The sequence below is a fragment of the Polyodon spathula genome, chromosome 15 (genome assembly GCF_017654505.1).
Source record: "Polyodon spathula isolate WHYD16114869_AA chromosome 15, ASM1765450v1, whole genome shotgun sequence".
NCBI lineage: Eukaryota > Metazoa > Chordata > Actinopteri > Acipenseriformes > Polyodontidae > Polyodon > Polyodon spathula.
The window spans coordinates 24351111-24377594 of NC_054548.1; the positions used below are offsets into that span (position 1 = coordinate 24351111).

At 38.7% G+C, this 26484-nt stretch overlaps 1 protein-coding gene across 1 annotated transcript in view; it reads right to left on the reverse strand.

Moving 5' to 3' along the window:
- Positions 1-4334: 4334 nt before the first annotated feature.
- LOC121328184 (interphotoreceptor matrix proteoglycan 2-like) overlaps positions 4335-26484 on the reverse strand; it is a gene marked incomplete at its 5' end in the record, with an annotated part of 33199 nt that continues 11049 nt past the window's right edge. Inside the window, 13 exons of the mRNA XM_041272745.1 lie at positions 4335-6204; positions 7645-7707; positions 8352-8431; positions 8891-9092; positions 9801-9989; positions 10549-10759; positions 11181-11400; positions 12182-14646; positions 15060-15342; positions 22090-22151; positions 22651-22904; positions 25629-25649; positions 26177-26235. Of these exons, the coding sequence (XP_041128679.1) occupies positions 7674-7707; positions 8352-8431; positions 8891-9092; positions 9801-9989; positions 10549-10759; positions 11181-11400; positions 12182-14646; positions 15060-15342; positions 22090-22151; positions 22651-22904; positions 25629-25649; positions 26177-26235 (4080 nt within the window). The remainder of the gene's footprint in view (positions 6205-7644; positions 7708-8351; positions 8432-8890; positions 9093-9800; positions 9990-10548; positions 10760-11180; positions 11401-12181; positions 14647-15059; positions 15343-22089; positions 22152-22650; positions 22905-25628; positions 25650-26176; positions 26236-26484) is intronic.

The window sequence follows — 26484 nt, forward strand, 5'->3', positions numbered from 1 at the left end:
TGATGAATGTCTGCTTTGTTTTTCTAGAGGGCCCGTGGGTCTGAAGGATACTACAAACTAGAGCATGTCCAAAATGGCTCTGGTTTAACTTGTCTGGATTTCTTGATTTCTTTAGCACAAACTATAACATAGTCAATGAGATGACTTATAAATAATCTACAGGATATTTTATATTCAGCTGTTACAAACTTGGTCTGGACTTGAAAGCCCCAGGTAGAATGTTTCTTCAACACCTCCTCTTCCAGTTACAACACATCGGCAACATCATCTTCTATTTTATCTAACCATGCGTGAGATTTTGAAATTCTAATGCTCAGCTAAAAGCAGGGCTTCTGTTACAGTTTTTACAAAAGGCCTGTGAAGCCTCCTTTCCTAACTTACAGCGTTGAGATCTGTGAACCTAAACAGAATTTCAACTGGCATGCAGTCGAATTTGGAACCTTGGGATAGGGTGGTAACTCTTGTTGCTTAGAAACAAGATTATTAGAACATTTAAAGGCCCATATCCCTGTCTTAGTTTGTCACTGTACTTCTGCCATTTTCTATAATTTTGTTATGCTGTTTACAGCCCAACAGGGTGTCATTTGATGCCTCTTGGGATGTATAATACAAAGTGAACTTTTCAGGAGCCAACAGGCCTAGATTTATAAAAGGATTGCGTATGTTTTAAGACCGTAAAACTGCGCTGAGGGTTCTGAATTCTTGGATGGGATTTATAAAACACATGCAATGGCATAAACACACAATTAACACGTGATTTGCAGGGGCAAAGTCTCTGTGCGCTTTAGCCCTTGATGCATATGTAATTTTTTATATGCATATGTAATTCTGGGGCATTTATGAACAAAAATTGGGAGGGGATTTTCCAAATTAGGTCAATTAAATATTGTGTTTAATTTATTAAAGCTGCCGGTAATTGCGGGCCTCGTATTTACTTGATTATTTTAAGAACTTTGAAAAGTAGGCGTTAATTTGTCTATATAAAAGGCAAGGTGATGTGGGAGACTTGTCTGCAGCAAGAAGGAGACATCGTTTTCAATGACAAAGAAACATTTAATAACATTTTGCAAAACCCCTTTTAACCCTTCTGATCAAGTCAGTTTGAAAATTACGGTTTATAATACCAGTATCTTATTGTTTTGCAAACTTCACTTTTCAATACATCTTCCATAGCTTACATGACAAAACAGAAAGTCTGCAAATAGAGAATATAGAATCCATGTAAAAAAATGTTCTTGGAAGCACCCAAAAAGGTCTCCCCATAGTGGTAATGCATGGTTCTAACGAGAGCCTTCTTAGAGTGTAGGCATTATTAAAAGAACGGTGGAGGAGATTAAGAAAAGATGGAACGATATTCCGAGGCGCACGAAAGAAAAAGTCTTGTATACAATGAGGGCTCATCCTCCACCGTTATTTTAGTAATGCCTACAGAATGTATTTTTTGTAATATAGCATTCTGGTATTTGACAATACTGGTTCAGGAAAGAAAGAAAACGGTATAAAAAAGACAGAGGGTCAGATGACTCAGTTAGATTGTATCTAGAGCACAGTTTTTTGACCATATATACCATACAGATATGCTTTAAAATCATACATAGAGTAAGAAATACAGACAAACTTAAGGAGAGTTGTAATTGCACAAGACTTTAAGAAGATTGAAGTTGTAATTAAACTGAAGACTGTTCATATGCAGCTGTATTGTTGCTGAACATATTGCTGTACAATATTGGAAGGATTATCCACCCGTTTGACTGCCATGGATGTAAGTAAATAAAACTTATTGTTTCTGAAGTTTGAAAAGTCTATATGCCTGGAATTATTCTATACGAAATAAGAAGTTGAACTAAGCACAGTAACTGGATGATGCGTCATAATGTATAAGCAACCTAGACTGCAAACTCAGAAGTAGCACATTTGTTTATTAAGAAGCCACAACACATTCAATATTGTATTCATTTGTTCTGGTGATGTATTTCGAGCTTGTAACACATCTTCATGTGTTACAAGTACTGCTTGTACCAAAATCTCCAATTCCATATTGGTAAATTTCAGTTTTCGCTTCTGAGCATCCTCATCACCATGGCTAGTACCGGGCTAAGGGCTTTGTGTGCCATTCATTTTCTTTTGGAATGTGTAGCCTACACATGCAAGGTTGACCAAACTCGTTATTTATTGTGAGAGGTGTGTAATTCTCCACCATTAATTGCAGTGAGGGGTATTTAAATTGGTTGATTGCAGAATCGCCTGTTTCACCTAATTAGTCTTATAAAATAGGTCGTTATTTTGACACCGAGTGCGGCCGTACTGAACACACACATTACATGGCTTTTTGCAGTCGGTTTTTTCCTTTATAAATTTGGGCCTCAGAGTTCTCCTTTCTGACCCTCAACTGATGACTCACAAGGATCTCATCGGTTCACAAATAACAGCTGCTGTTCTTCCAGGGTTCAAAATTAGATTACCTGCCACTTCTTATTAAGGCTTGTATCTTTTGGTTGGTTTTCTTTAGTTTGGCTCCATGTGTTTTCAGGAGGAATAAACCCATTTTAATGTTAAGAAAACAAAGCTGCTGCACCTCTGGTTAATTTTTCTTTTTTTTTTTAAAGATAGCAACTGAGACATACACAGATCATGTAATTGTAACAGCTAGAATCCTAGAGTATACTGATAACAGGTTTATTAAATTAAATTAACCCTTTGACATTTTAAACACTGGCTACACCCCCTGAATAACATTAGTGAGCTGCTACCTTCTGCTGATAATATCAGGTTGTGGTTTAATGTATATTATTTATTTTTAATTATTGTATTTGTTAGACTGTTACATTGTGTATATGTATATATTGCGCCACAATCTAGTATAACCAAAGAGGTCATGTAAAGCATTGCATTTAGTGTCCAGTTATATTTGTCATAGAGGTTTAAATCAGGGCTGATGTCCTTAAATCCTGTCCCAGTAATCCACACAAGATGCTTTTCTTAATCACCTTCACATGTGTCTTGCATCATTGCTTGTGTCCCTGTGCTTGTGTCCCTGTGCTTGTGTTGGTTTGAGACCAGCAAGTAGGCTTCAATTCATATACATGAAGTCAAGTTAAAACAAATTGCCTGTTTTATGTTCCTATGTGTGTATTAAAGGGGTGATAAATTATATTAGTAACCCAGTGATAAAAAAAGTCTCTTGAACCTTTTCTTATCATTAATTCAACTAAAAAGCTAATAAAGGACATCAAAATATGTTGGGTCGTGTTCGCAAAGCAGTCGTCCTGCTTAATTTCTTTAAATATCTCAAAACATTGATGTTAGAACGCTTCAGATATCTCATTCATTACATGCACTTTAGTAATTTAATTTTCCCTGTACAAATAAATACTACACTTAGCACTGAGGTTAATGCTGGGTCGATATGCCCCTTGTTTTCCCATAGTGCATTGAAAATGTATTGGGGACATTTTCTGTAGAAAAGATATTCCAGTCGCAGACACATTGCTTTTTAGTACTGAAGTTTCAAACAGTCGGATACGGCTTTCTCAAGCTATATAACTAGTGTTGGGTGTGTAGCATTTTTTTTTAATATTTTGAATTATTAAATGTCTATTCAGAATTTAGGAACAATAGTTTGAATAATGGTTATCACAGTCTTTGTAATATGGATTTTCTTTATGTCAGTGCATGAACATGAAATGTGACATAAAAAGCCATTGGTATTTAGAAAAACTGAAGAGACTCTGACTTGTACAAAGGAAGGATTTTGGTTATAATTTAATCTCATCACAAAAACTGTTAAATTCAGTTTCAAAAGTGTGTCTTACCAGATGCTTATTGTGTGTTGTTTTGCCACAGGCTTAAGAGCATCTACAGTACTCCTAAGATACATGCATTGCTGTGATGAATTATATGCCTCTTATTTACTATTTAAAATATAGTTACATGCAGTTAAACTGGTGTTTTGTGATGTTCTTTCAGTTGTAGAACGATGTTTCTAATGAATATAGGCTTTAAAGCTAGTTTTGAAAAAGTGAGATTTTCAATTGGCAAAATATTCGGATCTTCCAAGAATTAAACTTGATATACCTTGCCAGAAACAAGCTTTGGTTCTTTGACTAATGGGCACATTAAATCTAACTTTATCTTGTTACCAATTCTAATGATTTATAGTTGCTGGTAAATGTTTCTGAACCACATCTAAACATGTAGACCTACCCCTGCTTTTCACTGCAGATGTGCAGATCTTGTTTTGTTTTTTGGGGTCTGTATAACTAGGCAAAAGCAGTAACCCCTGTGTAAATGGATGAAATGGTTAGTGCAGAGAAAGAAACAAAGGGACACATAGTAGTTCAAAGATGTTTAATATTGTAAAAATAAGGAAGCATTGCTTTAGATACAAAATGACCATTTTATGTACAATAAACGTGTAGTTTAATGTTACCAGACCAGATCAATAGGATTTTTATGAGTTAATACAAGAAGTAACACAAAACTCCTACACTTTCTTGGAAAGACATTGTATTCACAGTCCAAGAAGTTTTTTGGTTTTTTGTCCAGTTGCTTATTGTTATTTTTGTATATAGTAAAAACTTCTATAACTAAATAAACCTTTATTAAAAAGACATATAATATGATGGCCTAAGTGGTGTCAAATACATTATCAGTTCACCTGACTCAGTTACATAGTTGGAAAAGACTTAATTAAATCCTATGCCTTGTTAATAATTGTAATCGTTTTCTTGTATAAAATGTAATGTAAAATATATTGGCTATTAAGAGCTGAACTAATGTTATCAATATATGTACAGAAACATACAATCCTGCCATAACTCAACCGCAACACATCCAACCTAGCTTCTGTTCAGAAATCCTACTTGAATACCTTGTTTTTCACTTGTTTTTCACTTCACATAAACAAACAGTAAACTATGCAATACTAGTTTTGCTGTTTCCCCGAATCTAGCAGAATGTACTTGTATTAAAGCAATGTATTAAAACATAAGCGCTCTGTGGCAGTCCACTACAAGCAATCACATTTATACTCCACTACATTTGCTTTGCAGCTGTGTTTCCTTGCAAGGTAAGTTCTCTTTGTATAAAATATCTTTCTTAATTAAAATAAATACTTATGTTAATACTATTAAATAACATAATAAATAACACTGCAATCAGCAAATCGCTGATTCTAGAATACTGTAAAAAAAAAAAAACACTCACACTCTCTCTCTATGTAAACATAACGCAATACCAAGAAAATATGCATGCTTATACTATGTATTTATTATGGTTATACTATATTTTTACCATGGTTCACCTTATGATTTACTGTGCCTCCCTATGCTTTATTACACTGTGATGATTACTATGGTAAACTTTTATAAAGTTTTATAACGGAGCAGCCAGCACATAACCAACCTGGAAGCATCAGAGCCAATGTTGCCCCCCTTGGCTTTGCACAGCCTGGACACGAACTGGTGCTGTCCAAGCTGTCTGACTTATCCTGTGCTCCCAGAGGCAGAGCTTTAACTGGATGAGCCACTTGGGGGGACCCCAACCTCCCCCCAGATACATATATTTTAAATATACAAATGCATATAGTGTTGTGAGCTTCATTACTAAAATCTTTCAAGATTCAAACCCACTGGTATCTATTTCTGTAGTGGTCAGATTGTCCCTTGTGGAGGATCCTGACAGACCAACACTAAGTATGCCAGCACTTGCTGTAGAACCAGATGAAGGCACTAACAGGCTGCACCGGTGAAGGATCATTTACATGCATGTCCCACCGTTTCTAACCTGTAATGCTCTAAAGCAGTGATGTTTGAGAAGTTTTGCAATGGGGGGAAAGTACACAACATGTGTAAAAACCATCATGAAATACTGTTAACAGGAAAGTTAATGGCTGCAATGCTAAAGAACAGCAATAATACACATTTAAAAAATAGCAATGCAAATCATGTTCACTTCATCCAAAAAAAAAAACCACACACACATTAAATGCAATCATTTTTTTGTTGTTGTATTATTTACCAGGGCAGCAACATTAGCCATTTTTTCTTAATGGATTTTGACGAAATTGGACAAAACACACAAACACTTCAGAGCTAGATATTCTCTAATGGCGTCCTTGATCTGGTGGCCATGGCAGCGGAAACATTACATTTTTCTGGGCACACAGCATTGCCCATTCTTTCCTCCATTTACCAAGGCATTTTCCTACAAGCAAAAAAAAAAATCAAGAGTTCATCCCTGTAAAATACACACAAATACTGAATGACTACGGTGTGTAATTCATTGTCTATTTTACCCTCCCCAGCCTTCTTGCTGACTAAATATCTTGGTATGTCTAAAAATATCATTGTATCCTCTTAAAAAATGATTTAATTAGTAAGTGATTTAATAAGCAAGGCATGCAGAAAGGTTAAGGAATTTATTGTCCATTTAACTACATTCATACCCTTTGCTCACTAAATAAGTGCAGTGGTACACCTAATATTATGAAACTAAATTCCTCATTGAGTTGTATGAACACATGTCTGGAAAAGCTGAAAATGCATAGCTATCTAACTACTCCCAAAATAATATTTGGCACCATTTTGGTCCAGGGGTTAATGCCTTAACTACCAACATGCCCATGTACTTTCTAAACAGTAAAAGAGGCTTCATTTATTTACTTGGCTTCAATTGTACTTACCCACAGTGGCTAATGTTTACAGTTACCAGCATTTACAGATTATCATACAATGTACAACACTATTGCTTAATATACAGTACTGTACCAAAGATGAAAAAGATCAAACCTTGACAAACCTATAAGGTACTCTGACAGGGTGATTGTCCTGCACAATGGGTAATTAGTGTTGTGTAATTTGTATGTGAATGGGTTTATTGTGTCTTTGTGGGGTTGATTTGTGTAATTAAATAAATGTTTACAGACGAGCGCTCGATTGAGACTTGCTGCCTGCAAGGCTTGGTTGAGGGGAAGGACAGCAAGTGATTGGCTGTGCTTGTCCTCAATCAGCAGGTGAGCGGGTTTTGACCGAGTGTCCATCAGTTCAAAAACATCCGTGTTAGATGGATTGAGGCTGCTGCAAGGCCATGAGGCTCTGCGCTACGAGATCTGGAATCTCACTGGAGAGAACTGGAGACTGCTGACTACTGCATGGGTTAACCAGGGTCAGAGTTCCAGCATTCACGCAAGAAGAAACTGCAGCCGCCGGCGGGCGTGTGTATACCGGGGTGGGGTAGGAACGGAGTTTAGTTTCAGGCAACAAGAGCCTACAGTATAGAGAGAAGTGGATTCCAGTGGGGCCTCCTGATTAGGGGAGTAGTGCTTTTTTTTTTGTAGCTTTTTGTACGTTTTATTTTGCATTTTTGTACAGCTTGCTATATTTGTCCTCTGTGCATTACCATGGCTGGTAACCTCACATGACCACCTTTATTTACTTTCTTTCTGTTTGTTATTAATAAATCTTGCGCGCCTATGCCAGCGTTTCAACTCCACCCCCAGTTGTCTCTCTCTATTGCTTGAACAGTGGCGACCAACACACGTGACACGAGCATGACCCTGTCACAGGTACCAAAAGGTTATTTTAGTGCATGTTCCGTATTTTTGAAATGCCATGTATTTTGTGCAATAAACGCTACACGACTTGCCTTGTTTTGTTCTGCTGGTTGCCATGCTACTAACTGGAAGGGCTTCTGACATCCAAGGCCTGACTGTGAAAGCAAGACAAGAATTTTTCCAACACTTACATCAAGTAATTTGGAACACTTCAGTGACTGCTGCAGATGACAGATAAGTACGTCAATTAAAGAAAGAAGTGCAAATGGCTGAACTGTTACAAAGTAATAGCAGCAAATCATTGCATCAGCATGGTATGTATTTGTTTTTTGTAGGTGTGAACATTATGTTAAGTTTATTTCAGGATTTTAATAATTACTAAACTACTTCCAGATTTAACTGTAAGTTCTGCTTGAGGGTTTTTTAGTTTCTGCTGTATGGGGGTGCAGATGTGGTTCTGATGGCAGAACACTCACAGCTCACTCTTTACACAAGCATCCCCTTGATTAAAACTTGGGTATTCATAAAACTGGCTCTGTGTTTGCAGAATTACTGCAATGTTCAGTGGAGACACTGCAGAACCTCAGTACCCAGACCCTAGTCTAATAAAGGTCCAATTTCAAAACACTGCCCACATGCCAACAACCCCCTTACAGCTCCCCTTATAAATACAGTAAAGAAAGTACAGATTTGTATTGTTTTTTAAACCGCTTTACTGGGCTAACTGGACAATAGCAGTGTTCAAATGAAAGTATAACATTTGCTATGAATCAAAGTTTAAAACAGTAGCTGAACTCACATTTGATGCTGCCGTACAAACTCAGCAAACTGCCGGTCCTTGGTGTACAGTTCTATTATTCGTATTCTGTCCTGAATTTCCTATGGAGGAAAAATCATAAAAATAAAAAAGTATATTTGTGCCAAGTTGTTTATGCTGTGACCTATGTGGATAGAGACATGAGAGAGCAACAACTATGGTGTTAACTCTTGTTTTCCAATTGTACTGACTAACATTTCTATTAATATACAGGTGGCTCACTTTAAAAATAATAATAATTAAAAACCTTAATTCTTGCTAATTTAATGAATCATTTTGCCAGCAAAATCTGCTCTAAGTTTAAAACACAGACAGAGAAAACATTTATAAAAACTCAAATTTGCCCAATCAGATAATTTGTATTAAAAAGAACAGTGCCAGCTGTAAAATAAATGAATGACATGCATACAAGAAGAGAAGATTTATGTTGAACATAGACCCAAGGAGACTCAGGGCACTACAAACCTGTGCCAGCGCAGTGCACTAAAACACGTTTTATAATGTTGTGTTGAGCTCAGTACCTCCTTGGTGAGCTGGCTATGCTCATAGATGTGCCGGACCTCCTCGCTGCTGAAGTCTGCAGAGGCCCCAGCACTGGCTGAGCTGTATGAAGGAACATGCGGGTAGCGCCTGTAGTAGTGACTGTAGCCCGTGGTGGCGTCACTCTCATACATAGGGTTGTACTTCAATGCTTTCTCCATGGACGCCAGGCTGTCTCCGAACCTGTTACCAACACAAGGGAAGACAGAGAAACTCAAAGCTTCAGTAAAAGGGAATGGTAGATATATTATATTATACTAATTGAGTTTTTAAAAAGCATGGCTGACCCAGATTTCCTGATATTTATGATTTAGGATCTGGAGAGCCTGATCCACAGACAAGTCTGTGCCACTTCAAATGCACAATCTTGCCCTGGGAGCCTGAAGCAAACCAGCCTGGAAACAGTACATGGCATAGACAACTTGTAGTTAGAATCAGGACATTCCAATAAGAAGTTGCACTCCTTACAGATATCAGTTTAACCAAAATAGAGGCCAAGGCTATTTCATCACCAATTGTTGATCTAGTTAATACCTGGCTGATCACAGGTACTTTCACTACAGCGTGGAAAGTAGCCTACATTCTTCTGCTGTGCACGGGGAGTGCCAGCCCTGTTATCTTTGGAGCAGTTAGAATCTAAGAGAAAACATATACTAAAACGAATAGAACTAATGACTGTCAGCCTCTTTGGAATGTATTACTGGCATAATAATGTATAACCGTAATAATATAGCTGTTCTGGCCAACAAAATGCATTGATTGCACAGATTACCCTGTATAATATTCTTTAAATGGATAGGCAGACAGTCAAACAGACATAAGAAGACTGTTGTTCTGTGATGATCTGTTCCCCCTTTCCTAGGTTGATAAGCGCTTTTTAAAACTGCTCACCCGACAGGCTCCTCTATGCCATTCTTGCTGTACTGGTCACGCAGGGTCCTAGATAAGAAAAAGATGACAGCAGAAGCGACCAGCAGGAAGCCAGCCACCGAGGCAATGGCAATCCCTACCACCAGGGGCTCAGAGACGTACTCCTCACAGTGCTCGCCGCGGTACCACCAGTTCTCACCAACACGGCACCTGAGCACAGAAAAAAAACATATAAAAATTCTCAGATGATCTTTTCAAGACAGGGGCTCTCTTCACAAAGTTGTAACTCATGAGATGATACGCATTAAAGTATGTTTTTCTTGGACTAAATTAAATCAGATATTCATGAAAAAATTATTTAAATTACTCTCATGAGGAGGGGTAAGGCTTTGTGAACAGTGCACTCCAGTCCACAATTAGGATTATTTAGTTGTATGGATGTATGGGAATGTTAACTGCATACACATGGAGCAGAGTATGCAATGCATTCTGTTTGCTTTGATGCTGGTATCATTTGCATGCCAGCACTAATTGCGTTGTGCACAGGGAAATTTCTTTTGGCAGAGATTCAGATTCGGTCATGTCATGTCTCAAGACCATGACTGCACATAAGGCTGTCCTAACGACTGGGATTTAGAAACCACACAAACCAAAGATGATATAATACCACTGTAGTTGTATCCCAAATAAAATTGATGTACTTGCTTGTTCATTTTACTGGTGGCCAAATAAGACTAGTCAAAAATCAAAGGTCAAGGTAAAAGAGTACCTGCAGATTGCTCCTTGGCCTGGGACGATGTCACATTTTCCATCATTCAGACAGAAGTCTGGTTGAAGCTCACAGATACTCTGACAAGGCAGCCCATCAACACTAAAATAGCCAGCATTGCAGACACACTCCGCCTCACCCGACCAGCGGTTTACTAAGCACTGAGAGTACTCATTGCAGGCCTGGAACTTACACGGGTCAGCCTGATCGCCTACAAACAAAATCAAACGGTTTGATTTGATGTATGCAGGATATGTGAGTTAGTACGTACACCAAGTCTTGATCGGTCTCAAGTCTTCAATAAGGAATAAATACGATAAAATAAACACTTTTTGAAACAAAGCAGTAATAGATAAATAGCTATAAAATGGTTGTATGGAACCCAATGTATTAATCAGTAAGCTTTTCATTTCATGTCATCACCACAAGTCAATGATCTATAAGCAATGCTTGTTTAATAAATACTATACTATACTGGATAACAGTCAGCTTGTAAAGCATTGTCTGATGAAATAATAGAGTCTTAAATTGCATCAAATACCTGTTTTATCACTAATAAACTGCCATGGCAGCTGAGCCACCCAATCACAACATACACCTTTCAATGCTAAGATAACAGAAGGGAGTTTTACCTGACTCCACATCTAGGGAGTATTTGTCAATGGCAAGGTTCATGGTTTGATAAGCAGTATTGCAGAAATCCTCCAGAATTACGTAGACCGCATTTGTAACGTTGCGGGGCACCCACTTAGCAAACTTCATTCGACTGTTCACTACTATGCTGCCATTCCTGAAGTTTAGGATCTCAAGATTTTGGAAGTTGGTGAGGTTGGACTGCAGGTAAGGAACCAGCTGTGTGACAAACAAATGGTTTGCAGTTTAAAAAAGCCCATCTTTTCTCAAGACTTAATAATTATTAAACCTTTGATAACAAAAACAGTTTATTTTAACCATGTTCCTATTAAAAGCACAGCAGCAGGTGTGGAATACACATCAGAAACCCCAAATCTAATAGAAAAATGTAACTGTAATCTTAAACATAAAACTTCTGTAAATGATTTTCACTCTGGGGTGCAGAAGGGCTGTATTTATTAGAACAATACAGACTTCATATAAGTAACACAAACATAATGTACAAACAAGTGTTAAGGACATGAGACAATAAAAAAAGGGAATGGGTTTCCCATGTTTTACTGAGCAAACAAACAGGTTTAATTGCTAATAAAAGATGCTGAGTCTTGAGCATATGGGTTTAAACCTCCACAGGATGTCATCTGACCTTCTTGTGCATCTGTTCATTTTGCAGGGGACCCCTCCCTAATTGATGTGGTATGCTGTATCTAACTTTGGTCTATCCTGAGTATATAAATACTTATATAATAACCACTTATCTCAAAACTGCCCATATTTTATTTAATACAGTTGCACTCAGCTCTTTACTGGAGGCTATCTTCCTAAACAGTCTGCCTCTGATTTACATCTGTTGAAGGGACACCTCAGAAAAGACAGACAGGGTTGCATCATGGAAAGACAGATATCAAGCACAGAAATAGTTTACATATGGGCAGTTGATGAGATTTCATAAACTTGATTAGTTAAATATGGAAAGACATTGCTGCAGATGTTAACTTACCAGTTCCAGGAATCGTTGCTCAAGAGCTTTGTACTCAGGGGAGCTTTTATTAAACAGATCTTCAGAGAACATCATGTTTGTCACTCTAAGGCTGAAGAAAACCACCAGCGCCCGTGCTGGTAGAGTAATGTTTCCATTTGTAGACTTGGCCACACTCGCCATGTCTGTAGCATGTACATTAACTGCTGTTTTCACACTGCTCTCTTCCTCTATATGGCTAACCCCGGTGTGGTGGTACACCAGGTCAGGATGATCGAGGCCGGTAATGTCTTGTATTGTTGGTCCATATGTCTGTATTCCCAGCACTGCCAAACTGATGTCCTCATTTTCACCAGGAATTACTGGTAGCTGTGGCTGGGTGGGATTCTTAGTAGATGATTCTGAGATTACCATCAAGTCATCTGTGGGTTCAGTAGTTGAATGCAGCAAGGGAGACGTAGTTAAAGCATACACTTCATTGCTGTCACCTATATTAATGGAAATTTCTGTCACAGTATGGCTAGGGGTGAGAGCTACATTGGGTTGCTCAGTAATGTCCTTTGGCACATTTACGATTTCCGTAAACACATTGTCTGCTGTAGACATTTTATCTGGTACGAACAGTGTAGTTTGTGTAGGTACATACTGGAATATAGCTGGAGGTTCCGTCAGCACAGATAGCACGGTAGCAGATTCTACATTTGGTTGGGGAATGGCTGAGTGTTTAGTGAAAGGTGATTCATCATTGGGGGATTCTGTGGTTGGTTGTACAGTGCTAAATAACTCCATGACTGGTGTCTCTTTGCTTGTCAAGTCTACAGTAAGAGTATGTGAGTCAGACAAATCCAATGCCAGTTGATCTTCTTTTGAGAAGTCGATGGTGGGATTGCCTGTTACTGGTGATTCTGTGACTGTGACTTGTTCTTTGATGGGTATTTTCAGGCCCATCTGGTCTTCATCTCTACTGAATGGCTCTATGTGAGGTTGCTCTTCTGTGCTCAGTCCTACAATGGCTTCCCCAACTGTGAATGTTTCTGTAATTGTGTTTCCCATGTATAAGCCTAATGTAGATGTCTCTGTAACTCTCTGGGTAAGAGTGAGTGAATCTGCTTCTTCCTCCTCTCTATTAAATAGCTCTGTGAGTGGTTCCCCTGGAGTAGGATGTGCGGTGACCATGGGACCCATGGCGACTGACTGTGCTGGAAGTTTCTCTGTAGTAGTCAGCTCTGTTGTTGGCACTACTTCCAATAATTCTTCATTGCTAAATGCATCTCCGACTGTGACAAATTGTTGCCCCCTAGCAGAAGGTCCTTCAAGTACATAAGCTATGGTAGTGTGTTCCTCCAGTGCATTAGGGAGAGCATTATCAGTGATTGGGGTGAGCATGGTGATTGGCTCACTCACATAGTAGTCATAACTACCAGAAGCCTCTGAGGTCTGCATGGAGAGCTCCACTGTTAACGTCTCCATTGTCAAAAAAACAGGGGCTATATTAGTGGTAGTATAGTGAGGCTTATTCCTTATATCCTCAGTGGTAATAACTCTGTCCAAAAGCTCTTTTTGCATACCTAAGTTCTCACTGCATGTTCTGTTGTTAATAAATACAATGTTTGGGGGTTCATAATCAATATATGAATCCTCAGTTAATGGCGTGACATCATTAAAATTCTCATCCACAAAATCTGGGGGATCAATGATGTAATCAGGAATTAACTTCTCTTTGGGTTCCTCATTTGTACTTAACAAGGAAATAAGATCAGGTGTCACAGGAACCCAAGGCCAAACCTCAGCGCCTGCCGCTTGTCCAGAGTGGAAGAACCCAGAAGCAGACCCTTCTTCAAATAACTGATTGCTTGCAATGGCTGTCTTTTCTGTTGTTACTGGTAAAGCTTCATCAAGTGACAAAAGTGTGATAGGATCTTGAGATAGAGACACCATGAGTGAACTTTCTGTTTCAACTGCTAAAGCTTCATCTGAAGAAAAAGGTGTGGTGGGATATTGTGAAGGAGAGACCATCATGGGTCTTTCTGTTGTAACAATTAAAGCTTCATCTGTTGGCAAAGATGTGGGAGGATCTTGTGAGGGTGACACCATGGCTGGTACGTCTGTCTCACTTTCAGTGGGCACTGCATCAGAGGCAGATGTATTTGTGGAATATGTGCTGTCAAGTAAGGGAATCTCATCAGTTGTATTTATCGGAGCCTCTGGTTTCTGGTTTGGAAGGGTAGTATGGATATAGGACTCCGTGATTTCTGCTCCTTCATTTAATCCACTCTCTGGAGCTACTGTTACCAGGGTTTCTGTCATGGATGTGCGCACAGCTGGTTCTTCAGCTTGGGTAGTTGCAGGAGATGGAGCAACAGTGGTTGGATTTTCAATGTTGAGCACAGTGTATGGGGTTACATTCACTGGACTGGATGTGGGTGTCTTCAGAGTAACTACAGTATTACTGAAAAGGAAGCCCTCTTCTTCTATATTTTCAGAATCTACAAAAAAGATAAAACCAGAGGTTAGACCAGGGAATAATGCTTATACTGATTTAAAAAAACAAATCAAATGTATTTATTTTTAATGAACGTGTAATGGTTTGTTTTACCTTTCATAAACACGTCATAGCTTTTCTACATTTTGAAGACATCAAGTCAGAATCTGCATTCTAATCCCTACAGCAGCCCTGCAATAAACTGCAATAAATTATTTGGAAGAGTTGTGGATGCTGGGGGTGACGCCCTCGAATAAATGAAATATTCTTATCCTAGTAACATGCAATGTACCTAGTACATTTTGATTATGTGTGTAGCCCAGACTATTTCCACTTCTGAATCCCATCGAGCACTTGAACTCTGCTCAACAAAAGATGTGGCATCTCAACTATGTTATTTCAAGAAAGCCCTCTTACCCTCTGTGCCTGGCAGGGATGTAATGACAGAACTGTCTACTCCTGAGGTGGGCTCTGCGATAGTTGGGTCTGTGGGTAACGGGGATGCAGAACTGGAGCTCTCCTCCAGCACTATGACATCATTCTCATCAGCAACAGGAGTCTTAGTCTCCACCCACAGGTCACTCAGGTCCACACTGTCAAAGTGGATGTCATCTGTGGTGTAACCATTCACAAACACGTCTTTTTTGTTCAGTTCAAAGGAAGAGCCATAGGTAGGTCTCTCGGCTGCCAGAATAGTCTCCTAAAATACAAATACAAATATATATATATATATATATATATATATATATATATATATATATATATATATATATATATATATATATATATATATATATATACAGTGCCTTGCAAAAGTATTCAGACCCCTGACCAATTCTCTCATATTACCGAATTACAAATGGTACATTGAAATTTCGTTCTGTTTGATATTTTATTTTAAACACTGAAACTCAGAATCAATTATTGTAAGGTGACATTGGTTTTACGTTGGGAAATATTTTTAAGAAAAATAAAAAACTGAAATATCTTGCTTGCATAAGTATTCAACCCCTGTGCTGTGGAAGCTCCCAGTTTGCACCGATGAAAGAAATTGCCCTAACAAGGACACAATTACCTTACCATTGGCCTCCACCTGTGAACCATTAAAGTTGCTGTCACATTTTCTGGATAAAAACCCCACTGTTGAAGGACCATTGGTAAGGCTGTGAATCTGAAGGAAAATGAAGACCAAAGAGCATTCTACAGAAGTTAGAGATAAAGTAATACAAATGCATAGATTAGGGAAAGGGTACAAAATAATATCCAAGTGTTTGGATATCCCAGTGAGCACAGTTGGATCAATAATCAGGAAGTGGAAGCTGCATCACACCACCCAGGCACTGCCAAGAAAAGGCCGTCCCTCAAAACTCAGTGCTCAAACAAGAAGGAGACTTGTGAGAGAAGCCACAAAGAGGCCAACAATCACTTTGTAGGAGCTACAGAGTTCAGTGGCTGGGAGTGGAGTAATGGTGCACCAGTCAACCATATCAAGAGCTCTGCATAACACTGGCCTGTATGGGAGGGTGGCAAGAAAGAAGCCGTTACTCAAAAAGTACCATCTGAAAGCACGTCTGGAGTTTGCCAGAAAGCATGAGAGTGACCCAGCTGCGATGTGGGAAAAGGTTTTGTGGTCAGATGAGACCAATATAGAGCTTTTTGGCCAAAACTCAAAGCACTATGTGTGGCGCAAACCTAACACTGCCCATGCCTCAAGACACACCAACCCTACAGTGAAGTATGGGCGTGACAGCATCATGCTGTGGGGATGCTTCTCATCAGCAGGGACTGGGCATCTTGTTACAATTGAAGGAAGAATGGATGGAGCAAAATACAGGAAAATACTGCAAGAGAATCTGCTTCAGTCCTCTAAAAAACTGAAGCTTGGGAGGAAATTCACCTTTCAGCAGGACAATGATCCCAAGCACAAGGCCAAAGCAACATTGGAGTGGCTCAAGAACAAAAAGGTGAATGTCCTACAGTGGCCCAGTCAAAGTCCTGATCGCAATCCCATTGAGAATCTGTGGCACTATTTGAAAATTACGGTCCACAAGCATCATCCAACCAACCTGAACAACCTGGAGCACATCTGCCAAGAAGAATGGGCCAAAATCACTCCCACACTGTGTGAAAAGCTGGTACATACTTACCCCAAAAGACCTAAAGCTGTTATTGCAGCGAAAGGTGCCTCTACCAAATATTAATGTGTGGGGGTTGAATACTTATGCAAGCAAGATATTTCAGTTTTTTATTTTTCTTAAAAATATTTCCCAACATAAAACCAATGTCACCTTACAATAATTGATTAGGAGTTTCAATGTTTAAAAATAAAATATTGAACAGAACGAAATTTCAATGTACCATTTGTAATTTAGTACTATGAGAGAACTGGTCAGGGGTTTGAATACTTTTGCAAGGCACTGCATATATAAATTACATAGTGCAGAAACGGTGCACCACGGATTTATGTCATATGCCTCTGCTCTTTCATACAGCCTGTTGATCAAAGCTAGGACATTAGGAACATCAGAAATATAAGAAAAAAATCCTACCAGAAGAATGGAAGCACTTTGCTCACTGCTAGAATAATAGAATATACAGTTGTTCTTTTATCTTATCATACACTTTTCTGTTTAAGACATTATAATATATAAAACATCTTAAAATGTCCAATGTTGTCCAATTTTAAATTCTATTACAGATCACATATCATTTGCAACTGATTTGCCTACTTCAACGCATTTTATCATATGTACAAAAATTAGGAAGACAACTGTGATCAATTCCACTGTCCTTTCTCCATGAAGACATTGTGCTTTGGATCTCAGTTTCTCTTCTAAAACCCCTCACCACCACCACCCTCACAAAGAACAGAATGATAAGTATACTAGTAAATTAAGTTTAAGAGGATATTGCATTCCCCAGCACGACACCTACTTCCTAAATTATGCCGGAAGCTATATGCAGAAAGTAACCGAGAATCCTGGTTAAGAAAAGCATAAGCCCTCTTACAACACCTCAACAAAATGAGTGGATGTTTGTGACACAAAATGATTCTTGGTGATAAATCTCCCTCCCGACCTGTGTAAAGAGAACAGAATGCCCTGGACTGGATTTCCAGACAATTCATTCCCAGGGTTATGTGGAAGTTGTCCATCTTGAAAGGGGGAGGAGCTACGGTACACCAAGTCATCGAACCGGAAGGGAAGCGATGTGGCAGCCACGGATTGGAGGAGCGATTACAATCACTAACCAAGGGGACGTAGCGAGATGATCTGTTCCTTTGTTATGGTTACAGGCGACCGAGAAAGGAATGTGATAATATAGTGAGCGTTTGTTTTTGTCATTGCTAATACTGTGCTTGATTTGTGATTATTAGACAGAGCAGTCACAAGGTCAACACAAACCTGGACAACACTGCACCATTGTTCACGGACTAAATTGTATTTCACCACTTGCACTGAACCACTCACTCAAGACTTGTGATCATGTGTGTATTTGTGTGTGTAAATTGACTGTGTTATTATTTGGGACTGCAACCCGTGTTTTAGAACAGTGCAATACACATTGCAGTGTATTGCCTGGGATTATTATTTGTGGTCACCAGACCAGGAGTATAAATAAACATTGTTGCATTTTGGATTATAGTTGTCTGACTTTCATTGATCACCGCATCACTCCTATACATGCGCACTGGAACCCACTTTGCCACACGTGGTGTTAGAACACGGGATGGATCACGTTACACTGCCCTGATCGAGAGGGTCGGGAATGGAATGCTGCCGAGTGCAAAAACACAACCCGTGATGTCAGCCCCAAGTGCGAGGGCACATAAGATTATGATGGAGGATGACCCGGAAGCATACCTCGACGCGTTTGAGCGGTTAGCAAGCACAGCGTCATGGCCACCAGAATACTGGGCAAGCCAGCTAGGGCCCTGTTTGATAGGGGAGGCTCAGGCAGCCTACCAGGCCATGATGGACAAAGATGCCGCCAAATACGACTTGGTAAAACAAGCAGTTCTCTGCCACCTGAACAGCATAGGGGAAACACACTGGGTGAGATTTAAGGAGTACCACAGCCGCAGGACATCCGCCCCAGGGTGGTTGCCCAACGTTTGGGCAACCAAATGGTACATTGACTCACCCCCACCTAGAAAATGTGATTACAAATGGGCGAGGTGATAGCCATGGAGCAGTTTTGCCATGTGGTCGACGCCGAAATGCAAGAGTGGATATGGCGCCACAAACCGGCCAACCTGAAAGAGGAGATAAAACTGGCAGAGGACTTCGAAGACTCCCTGGTCTCCATCAAGACCAGCTTGCTGCACTCTCCCTCTCTGCAGAATAGCAGAGGACCACCTCCTCTTTCCCCAGCATCACTCGAACTAGGACGAGACCTACATGCTCATTCATTACTCTTGCTCCATCATAAGTCTGAACAACACATTTTTGGCCATCTATACCAATCCAAGCAAGGACTTCTTGGATAGAAGCAGTGATTTTGCTTTCAAAGACTCTGCAGCCCGGAATCCAGGAAATCCTTCATACACAGCTTCCTCATGAACGTATCTAAGGACTATGGACTCCTGCTCCTGTTTACTCATATTTTTACTTTCCTCTACTTTTAAAGCAAAGCACTCTGATGTTTCAATTTCACTCCTAATCTGTTCTCTCACAATGTTGGCCATAACACTGACGAGTTCATTTTGTATTGATGAGTGGGTGTAGGTAGCATTTTTGGGCCCATACTTCAACTTCTTCTGAATTTTTTCATCATGTTCACCAATTAATCTAATCAGTTCTAGAAAGTTGCTTCGATTTAAACTTGCTTGACTTTCATCATGTCCTCTTGTGTTATGAAGATGCAATCCGGCATCTTTCTGTAAAGCTTTCTTCCGGTTACAGAAGCCATCAATTACAAAAGTTGTTTTATCATTTGGTTGTTTTATCATTTATTATTTATTTATATATCGGGATATCCCATTAGTTGTTACACTATATTCAATCCAAGTGAACATTCTGAACCAGTCCTGATTAAAACTTAAAACTTCTTGTCCATGTTATGTTTGTGGAAAACGTCTACGATGGGTTTGCTCTTGGTCATCAGATATTGACTGGGAAATACCAGAAGGTTCAGGTAGTCTTCTCTGCCTTGTTTCTATTCCTGTGAGGAAAGGACTTATAGATTTGAATTGCTGATGTCTACGTCTTCTTCACTACTTACACATTGGACAGTTTGTGTAGTTGGAGCAATTGATGTTGTGGCAACAGCGTCTTGTTCAAAATCTGATTTTGGGGCATTTGCTTTGAAAAAGTCATGAACCAAAGACTCATTTGAGATCACTTGTATGTGTATGTACATGTGATGCAACACAATCTCACAAAGTGAACTCCCTTAGCTATTCTGTCTTCCTCTCTCTCTATTCTGACTGCCTTTATACTTTTTTCCTCTCTACTGTACTCTGTAAAACAAATTAAAAATAAATTAGCATACACATATGGAGAATGTCATTCACACAAATATACACTGCATTCTAACTTACTACCAGAAAATAGGTGGAATTTATTTACAGAAAATATTATAGGGTTTATATATATATATATATATATATATATATATATATATATATATATATATATATATATTATATATATATATATAATTTTATTTTTTTAAACTATGTTTTGATGTGTGTTCTCAAATTACATACTATTTTTCAAGAATGCAGTTTAACAAATATATTTCTACAGTGCTTAACAGGGTCCTCCTACTCTGCCAACCTTGGACTCTGCTTTGTGTACGTTTGTTGTATTTTTTTGCCTGCCTGCCACCCATGTAGTTGTTGCAAAAGTGTAAATAATATGACTGTTTTTTTGGGGGGGAGTTTGTTTTTTTTAAATAGCAAAGAGAGACTTGTTAAAAAGCAACAAAATAATTTACTTACTAACCACGCTGACATCAGATATTCAATATAACGTAATGCAAACTAAACATTGGCATATTAATATACTGTACGTACACTGGTCTTATGCAGTATTCAGCTAAAATTACATTTTGTGAGTGAAATACGTTTTCAAACCACACTACCACTCATGACAATTCAGGTTTCCATATAAACAAATTCACTTGATTTTGTTTTATAAAATAGTTGTTGCATTTGTAATTCATTTATGTTTTTCATACTATAATACGAAAATGTGACGTTCATAACGCAGCTAAAAACTTAGCGACTGTGATATACTGCTTTTAGCAAAAATGATCGAGAAAAACAAGTAATAAGGCACAATAGAGTAGTTAGTTAGTACTTGGTTCTCCAGAGTTGGAGCTGGACTGGGGGTGTTTATTAACGAAGTAGCTGCAAATTTCTACCATTCTTTACAATTCATTGTCTTCCTCTAATAATTGACATGAAGAGGTTAGGTTAGCGGTTTGCTTGAGAGCGGAATTTACAGCAGTGCTTTATGTGATTTGGAGGTCGGGAGGTATGTGGAAAGAGCTTTTTAATAACTTGTACTTTCTCTTTGTTCCACACAGTGCCCTTTAGAATCCACAGGTGGCCATTCAGGGGGGTCTGCCAAGAATCCCTTAATGTCTTTAGCTGTTGGATACTCTCAATAAAGCCCCTGCTTCCTGACTTCTGAAGCTTAAGGCCATGACTCTACAACCACTTTTGCTGATTTACAAAATGATTTATCTTTCTGGTAAAAAAAACTTCAGAGCTAACATCTGGTTTCCAAGAGTGCTTTCAAGACAGCAATAACATTGAATATTTTATTCAATATCTATTTACAAAGCAAATCATTCCAATTTCAAGTACACACAATACCACATTACCAAAATCATGTTTTCTTTGACGTTTTTCAATTTCTCCTGTAAAACCAAGACCACTCTCATCAACAGTTACAAATGTACTGAAGAAACTGTGCCAGGCAGCTTCACAAAACTGGTCCCCTGTAGTAACTGTTCATCCACTGACTGATGCCGTTTACCATAATAAAGACTATAAAGGTGGACTGAATGACAGGTGACTCACTCGTGACATTTTGCATGACTGGCTTACCAAACAGAGAATTTGAAAGGCAACAAAAAGCAGTTGCCGCGACAGGAGGATAACAACTTACTTCTTCTGAGATTGTTGCCAGATGTACAATAAATGGAAATCAGGTGTTTTTTTTTTTCTGAGAAGGGTCTATTTGACTGGGTTTACGTGGGCCCAAACAAACAACCTCCTGCACTGCCTCCTTGCGTTCATACCACAAAGCTCCTTACACTCCTTAGATACCTGTTATTCATGGAAAAGTGCACACTGCACTGCAATTATAAATATGTGTTCATATTAATGGATAGATTACTTTTTTTAGATATTCCACTTGTTTCCACAGAGTAAGTTAAAGCACCAGCCCTTTGCCTATCCTAGTGAGCACAGGCCTACTTGGAGATCACTCACCATGCTTCCTGGTGGTTCTTCTGTTGGGTCTGTGGTTTCTGAATCCTTAAGAGATCCATCCTCTGGGAGCCAAATACACAAAGGGGCAAGTAAGAAATCTTTCATTTATGATTCTGGAATCTACAAGAAATCTGGTTGCGTGAGTGATGGCTCCAATTTCATTATCTTTTTTTCTCAGGCATTCTGAACAGCTGTTAGTCTGACAAAACATTTGAATAATGCTATTTTCAATGCACATAGTAGTTCCACCTCCCCATTTACACTGAAAAACAAGCTGTGAGGACAAGACAGCAACACACATGGCAGCATTAAAAACTCTGTTCAGACTTGTGGCCCCTTAATTCACTTTAAGTGCTTTATTAAGGTGTCCTTATTTTACTTTTTAAAAGGAAAGAAAAACAGCAAAACAGCTGCCACTTTACCATGATAAACATTATTGGGGTCCATCTATACTATTGCCAGAATGTATAAAATAAACAAGCATGCTAACAGGGTGATCTTCTATAAAATATGCACCATACTTGAAAAGGCTTCATCTTACAGTACGATAAGGACATTTACCATTTGCAAGCTGAAGAGAGTCTGGATCCACAGCTAAAGTTGCATTTCCAATGATGGCTTCCTTGCTGAGGGCCTCAGCGATGTAATTGCGGAGGTCAGTGACGGTGTAGACCACAGTGAGGCTCTCTTCTGGCTCTGGGTAGGGCTCCTCTACCTTGTTGGAGTGCAGGTTAATAAAGTCCAGGGTCTCGTTGCTGATTCCCCCAGTGCCCACTTCAAAGATCACTCCGTAATGAACCACCACTGCATTAACACTATGAGACACATCATAGAAACAGGAAATTACATTCGAATGCGCTCTTCTCATTTGTTTTATGGCCTACCTCTGGGGCTGGGCCAGAAGTTGGTTTCTGACTCCTACAGAAAGTTGTCAATGTGTCAGAAATCAATGTTTGGGGTACAGTGCGCCCACGCTATAAGGCTCTCGATTATAACATGCCTCGGATGTAACGCTCCTACAGCATGTCCCCCAATTCCCTATACTAGGGATTCATGCAATATTTCTATCGTAAATACAGTACTGCTGTTGTTCAAACTGTAAAGAAATTCTCAGTCTAACTTCTGTCTCTCCCTGTTGATACAGTATCTGAACTGAAGAATTAAAATGACCCATTAGTGGGAATGTTACCTTTTTTTTTTTTTTTGATTACATGGTGCTTTATGCATGGTTAATTCACAGAAAGTTATATTTTTGCTTCACTGTATGTGCATTATAGAAAGGGAGTTACTTTATTTTGTATTTTACTTAAATGTGTGTTGTTATGTGTCCCACGGCGCTCCCCACCCACTCTGCCGGCGATAACACTCATATTGTGTGTGTCCCGGGACCCGCGTTATAGCAAGGGAACACTGTATATAACTGCAGTAAAATACATTAAGAATTAAGAAACAAAAAATAGTGAGTTGCGTCCCACCCAAAAAAAGCAGAGAATGCATAACTGTATTTTCAGGACTGAACGATTTCCTTTGAATTTGCACGTCAGCTCACTTGAATCCAAATTATAACCACATAACAAATTTCATAAACCCAGATCCGAATACAATTACCAGCATGTGAAACCACAACATTCCTAAGGAGTGCTGTAAGAGCATTTGCACAGAAATCACAGCATGTTTCCTTATCACAAACATAGCTGGAAGATGTGAAAAAACATGTTTCTATATTGTTTTGTTTTTCACAGCTTAATTTCCACATGTGCAGTAAGGCATAGTAACGGTCCTCTCTCCCACTTACCCACAACCCTAAGATGTCATGATGGTAAATTCTCTGCTAGACGAATGAAACTTATCATGCTGGAGTGCAGTTGGAAAGCTCAGTATCACAGCGAAGGATAGCTTGATTGGTTTGTGACTTGTCACAGTTCTCTTGAGGATATGAGAATATATGAATATGAACAGCAACGGCTACCCTCCTATGAAGCAAACATATTTTGATGTCCCCACGCAATGCCCTACATTCCCAGCGAAATAAACACCCTTGGGAGCAATAAACAAGATGAGTCTTCAGGCCAATTGTAATTGATAGTGGCAGCTTGATTAGTTTTTTCATTGTAATAAAATGTGGGAATGATTTCCAGAGCTTTTAATTTCCAGTAGTTATTTATCTTCAACAATATCAGCTGTTTTACATTCTGGGTGCCCCAGGTTAATTGTTTTTCAAATTGTTTACCAAAATCTCATATAGTTAGATATAATGCATTTATGCAGTGTGATCTCTGGGGTCGATCCATTGAGATTAATTCAATGTATACCCTGCTGCACTACTAAAAAGTTAATGCAATCGCAGTATTAGTTTTTCTAGGGTGTTACAGCATAGGAGAATATGTCTGGAATTTTTGCAAATGGTTCTCTGTTTGATTAGCAACTATAAATACTAGTCCATATTAATATTAAAGTATCTTGCTTGCAATATAATAACTCAAGACTAGGTGTACCGGTACATTGTTAGATAGGACAATGTAAAGTACTTGTGATTTTATGTATTCTTTATGCTCAATTAAAACTAATAAGTAATGATTCTGACTAATTAAACATATAAACTGAGATACCTTGATAGCTGTGTTTTATTGGTTTGAGTGTGGACTATTGATTTGGATATTATCAGTCTATGCACCAAAGATACTGTTGTTGTTGTTTGTTTTTTTAACTGACAGTTGGAACTTTCTCATTAAGATAAATTAATTCCATTCCATTTTAAATTGTAACTTTGGTACAGACCATGGGGTCTGGTGACTTGATGTAAAGAGATTTAAATGCTGCCACTGAATTTATTTGAGGTTCAGGTTCCGTGAGTCTCTTTGGTGCATTTCTGTGTAAAAGTATATAAAATACCAGAGGGTCCTGTTTAGTGATTTAAAGCATGGTATTTAGATCCTTGTACATTTACATCAATCAACTAAATCTCAATTTTATCATTTGCTACAAGCACTTATATTCTCCTATATTCTCATTTCTGGATTACTCTATTGCCCAACATCCAAACTGCATTAGCAATTGTAGATTCAGCAAATGATTAAAAGTTGTGTTTCGAAGCTCATTTGCGATAGTACAACTTGTTAACATAAATCCCAAAAAAGTGATTTTCAGTATTGAGAAGCACAACATGCTCACAAGAGGATGCTATCTCTTAAAAAACAAGTAGCCTCGCAAAGATATTTGCATTGTAACACTCTGTGAGCTACAGTATTTACCCCAAAGGCATCATTCCTTTATATTCTAGGTTTGTGTCCTTATTTTAGAATAGGCAGATATATAGTGATACCTGACAAACAAAGCACAGTTATTCTTTGCCGGATTGGGCTTGTACAGTGAGGATGAATAATATGTGGTTTAAAAGACATGAGTCGTACTAATTCCTCGTTTTTATTGAGCTGATCAATCTGGTATAACAGAGGTGTGGATTCTTGTGTTGTTAATGCATTGTGCTTTCCCATTGAAGTAATCGCCTGTTACAAATGAGCTTCATCCAAGTGTCTTACCTCTCTGGGTCCTGTAGCTGCCTTTAAAGAATAGAAAGAAAGAATAACTATAAAACAAACCATATGCTTGCAATATTCAAAGTGTACATTTCACTTAAGAAGTAGACACATATTCATAGGACCTTAAAGAGTTAGTAGTGGAAAATACAGGTTTACAGGTCTCCACGTGTTGCTACAACTGTTTAAATAATGTACCTGTCATTTTTCTTTTCATTGCTAACATCCTGACAGCTTTTTACACTTACAATTTTAAGGTCTGTTTCAAAGCTCTTTTCAAAATGTCCATTCTAGTGCAGTGATAGTGTAAGGATTACTGCCCATATTGTCAAGCAAGTAATACAGGAATAATGATCCATGATCCAGAAAAGCCAGAGCACTTTTTACATTATTTCAGTTGTAGCAGCATGGGCGAGACTTATAACAGTGGGTTTTCTGGAACCCTGCTAAGTGCTCTTAAATTTCATATCTGGACTAGTGACAGGTATTTTGTTTTGCTTTAATGTGATCTTGAAACAAATGCAGTTCCTACGGGATTGAGAATCCCTTACCTAAATCCAATCACATTCACACTCTTGAACCCTGGCAACCTTTGAAAAGCATTTTGAATCTGAGAAGAAGAAAAGAAAAAAGAAAACATTTGACTGTTGTTTAAACCCATTAGTTTGTAGAAGTTCCCAATGATTGCATGACTCACAATACTCTCACAAACAGCTCTGTGCAGATATGACTGAAATGAATGATTTTGGCCTGCCGTGCTCCACAAATCCATGCTCAGAGTCTCATGAGGACCCTGAAGGAGCAGCATGCTCCGTTCTGCACTTCCTCATCGTTTGATGACTTGCCAAACATCCTTCCC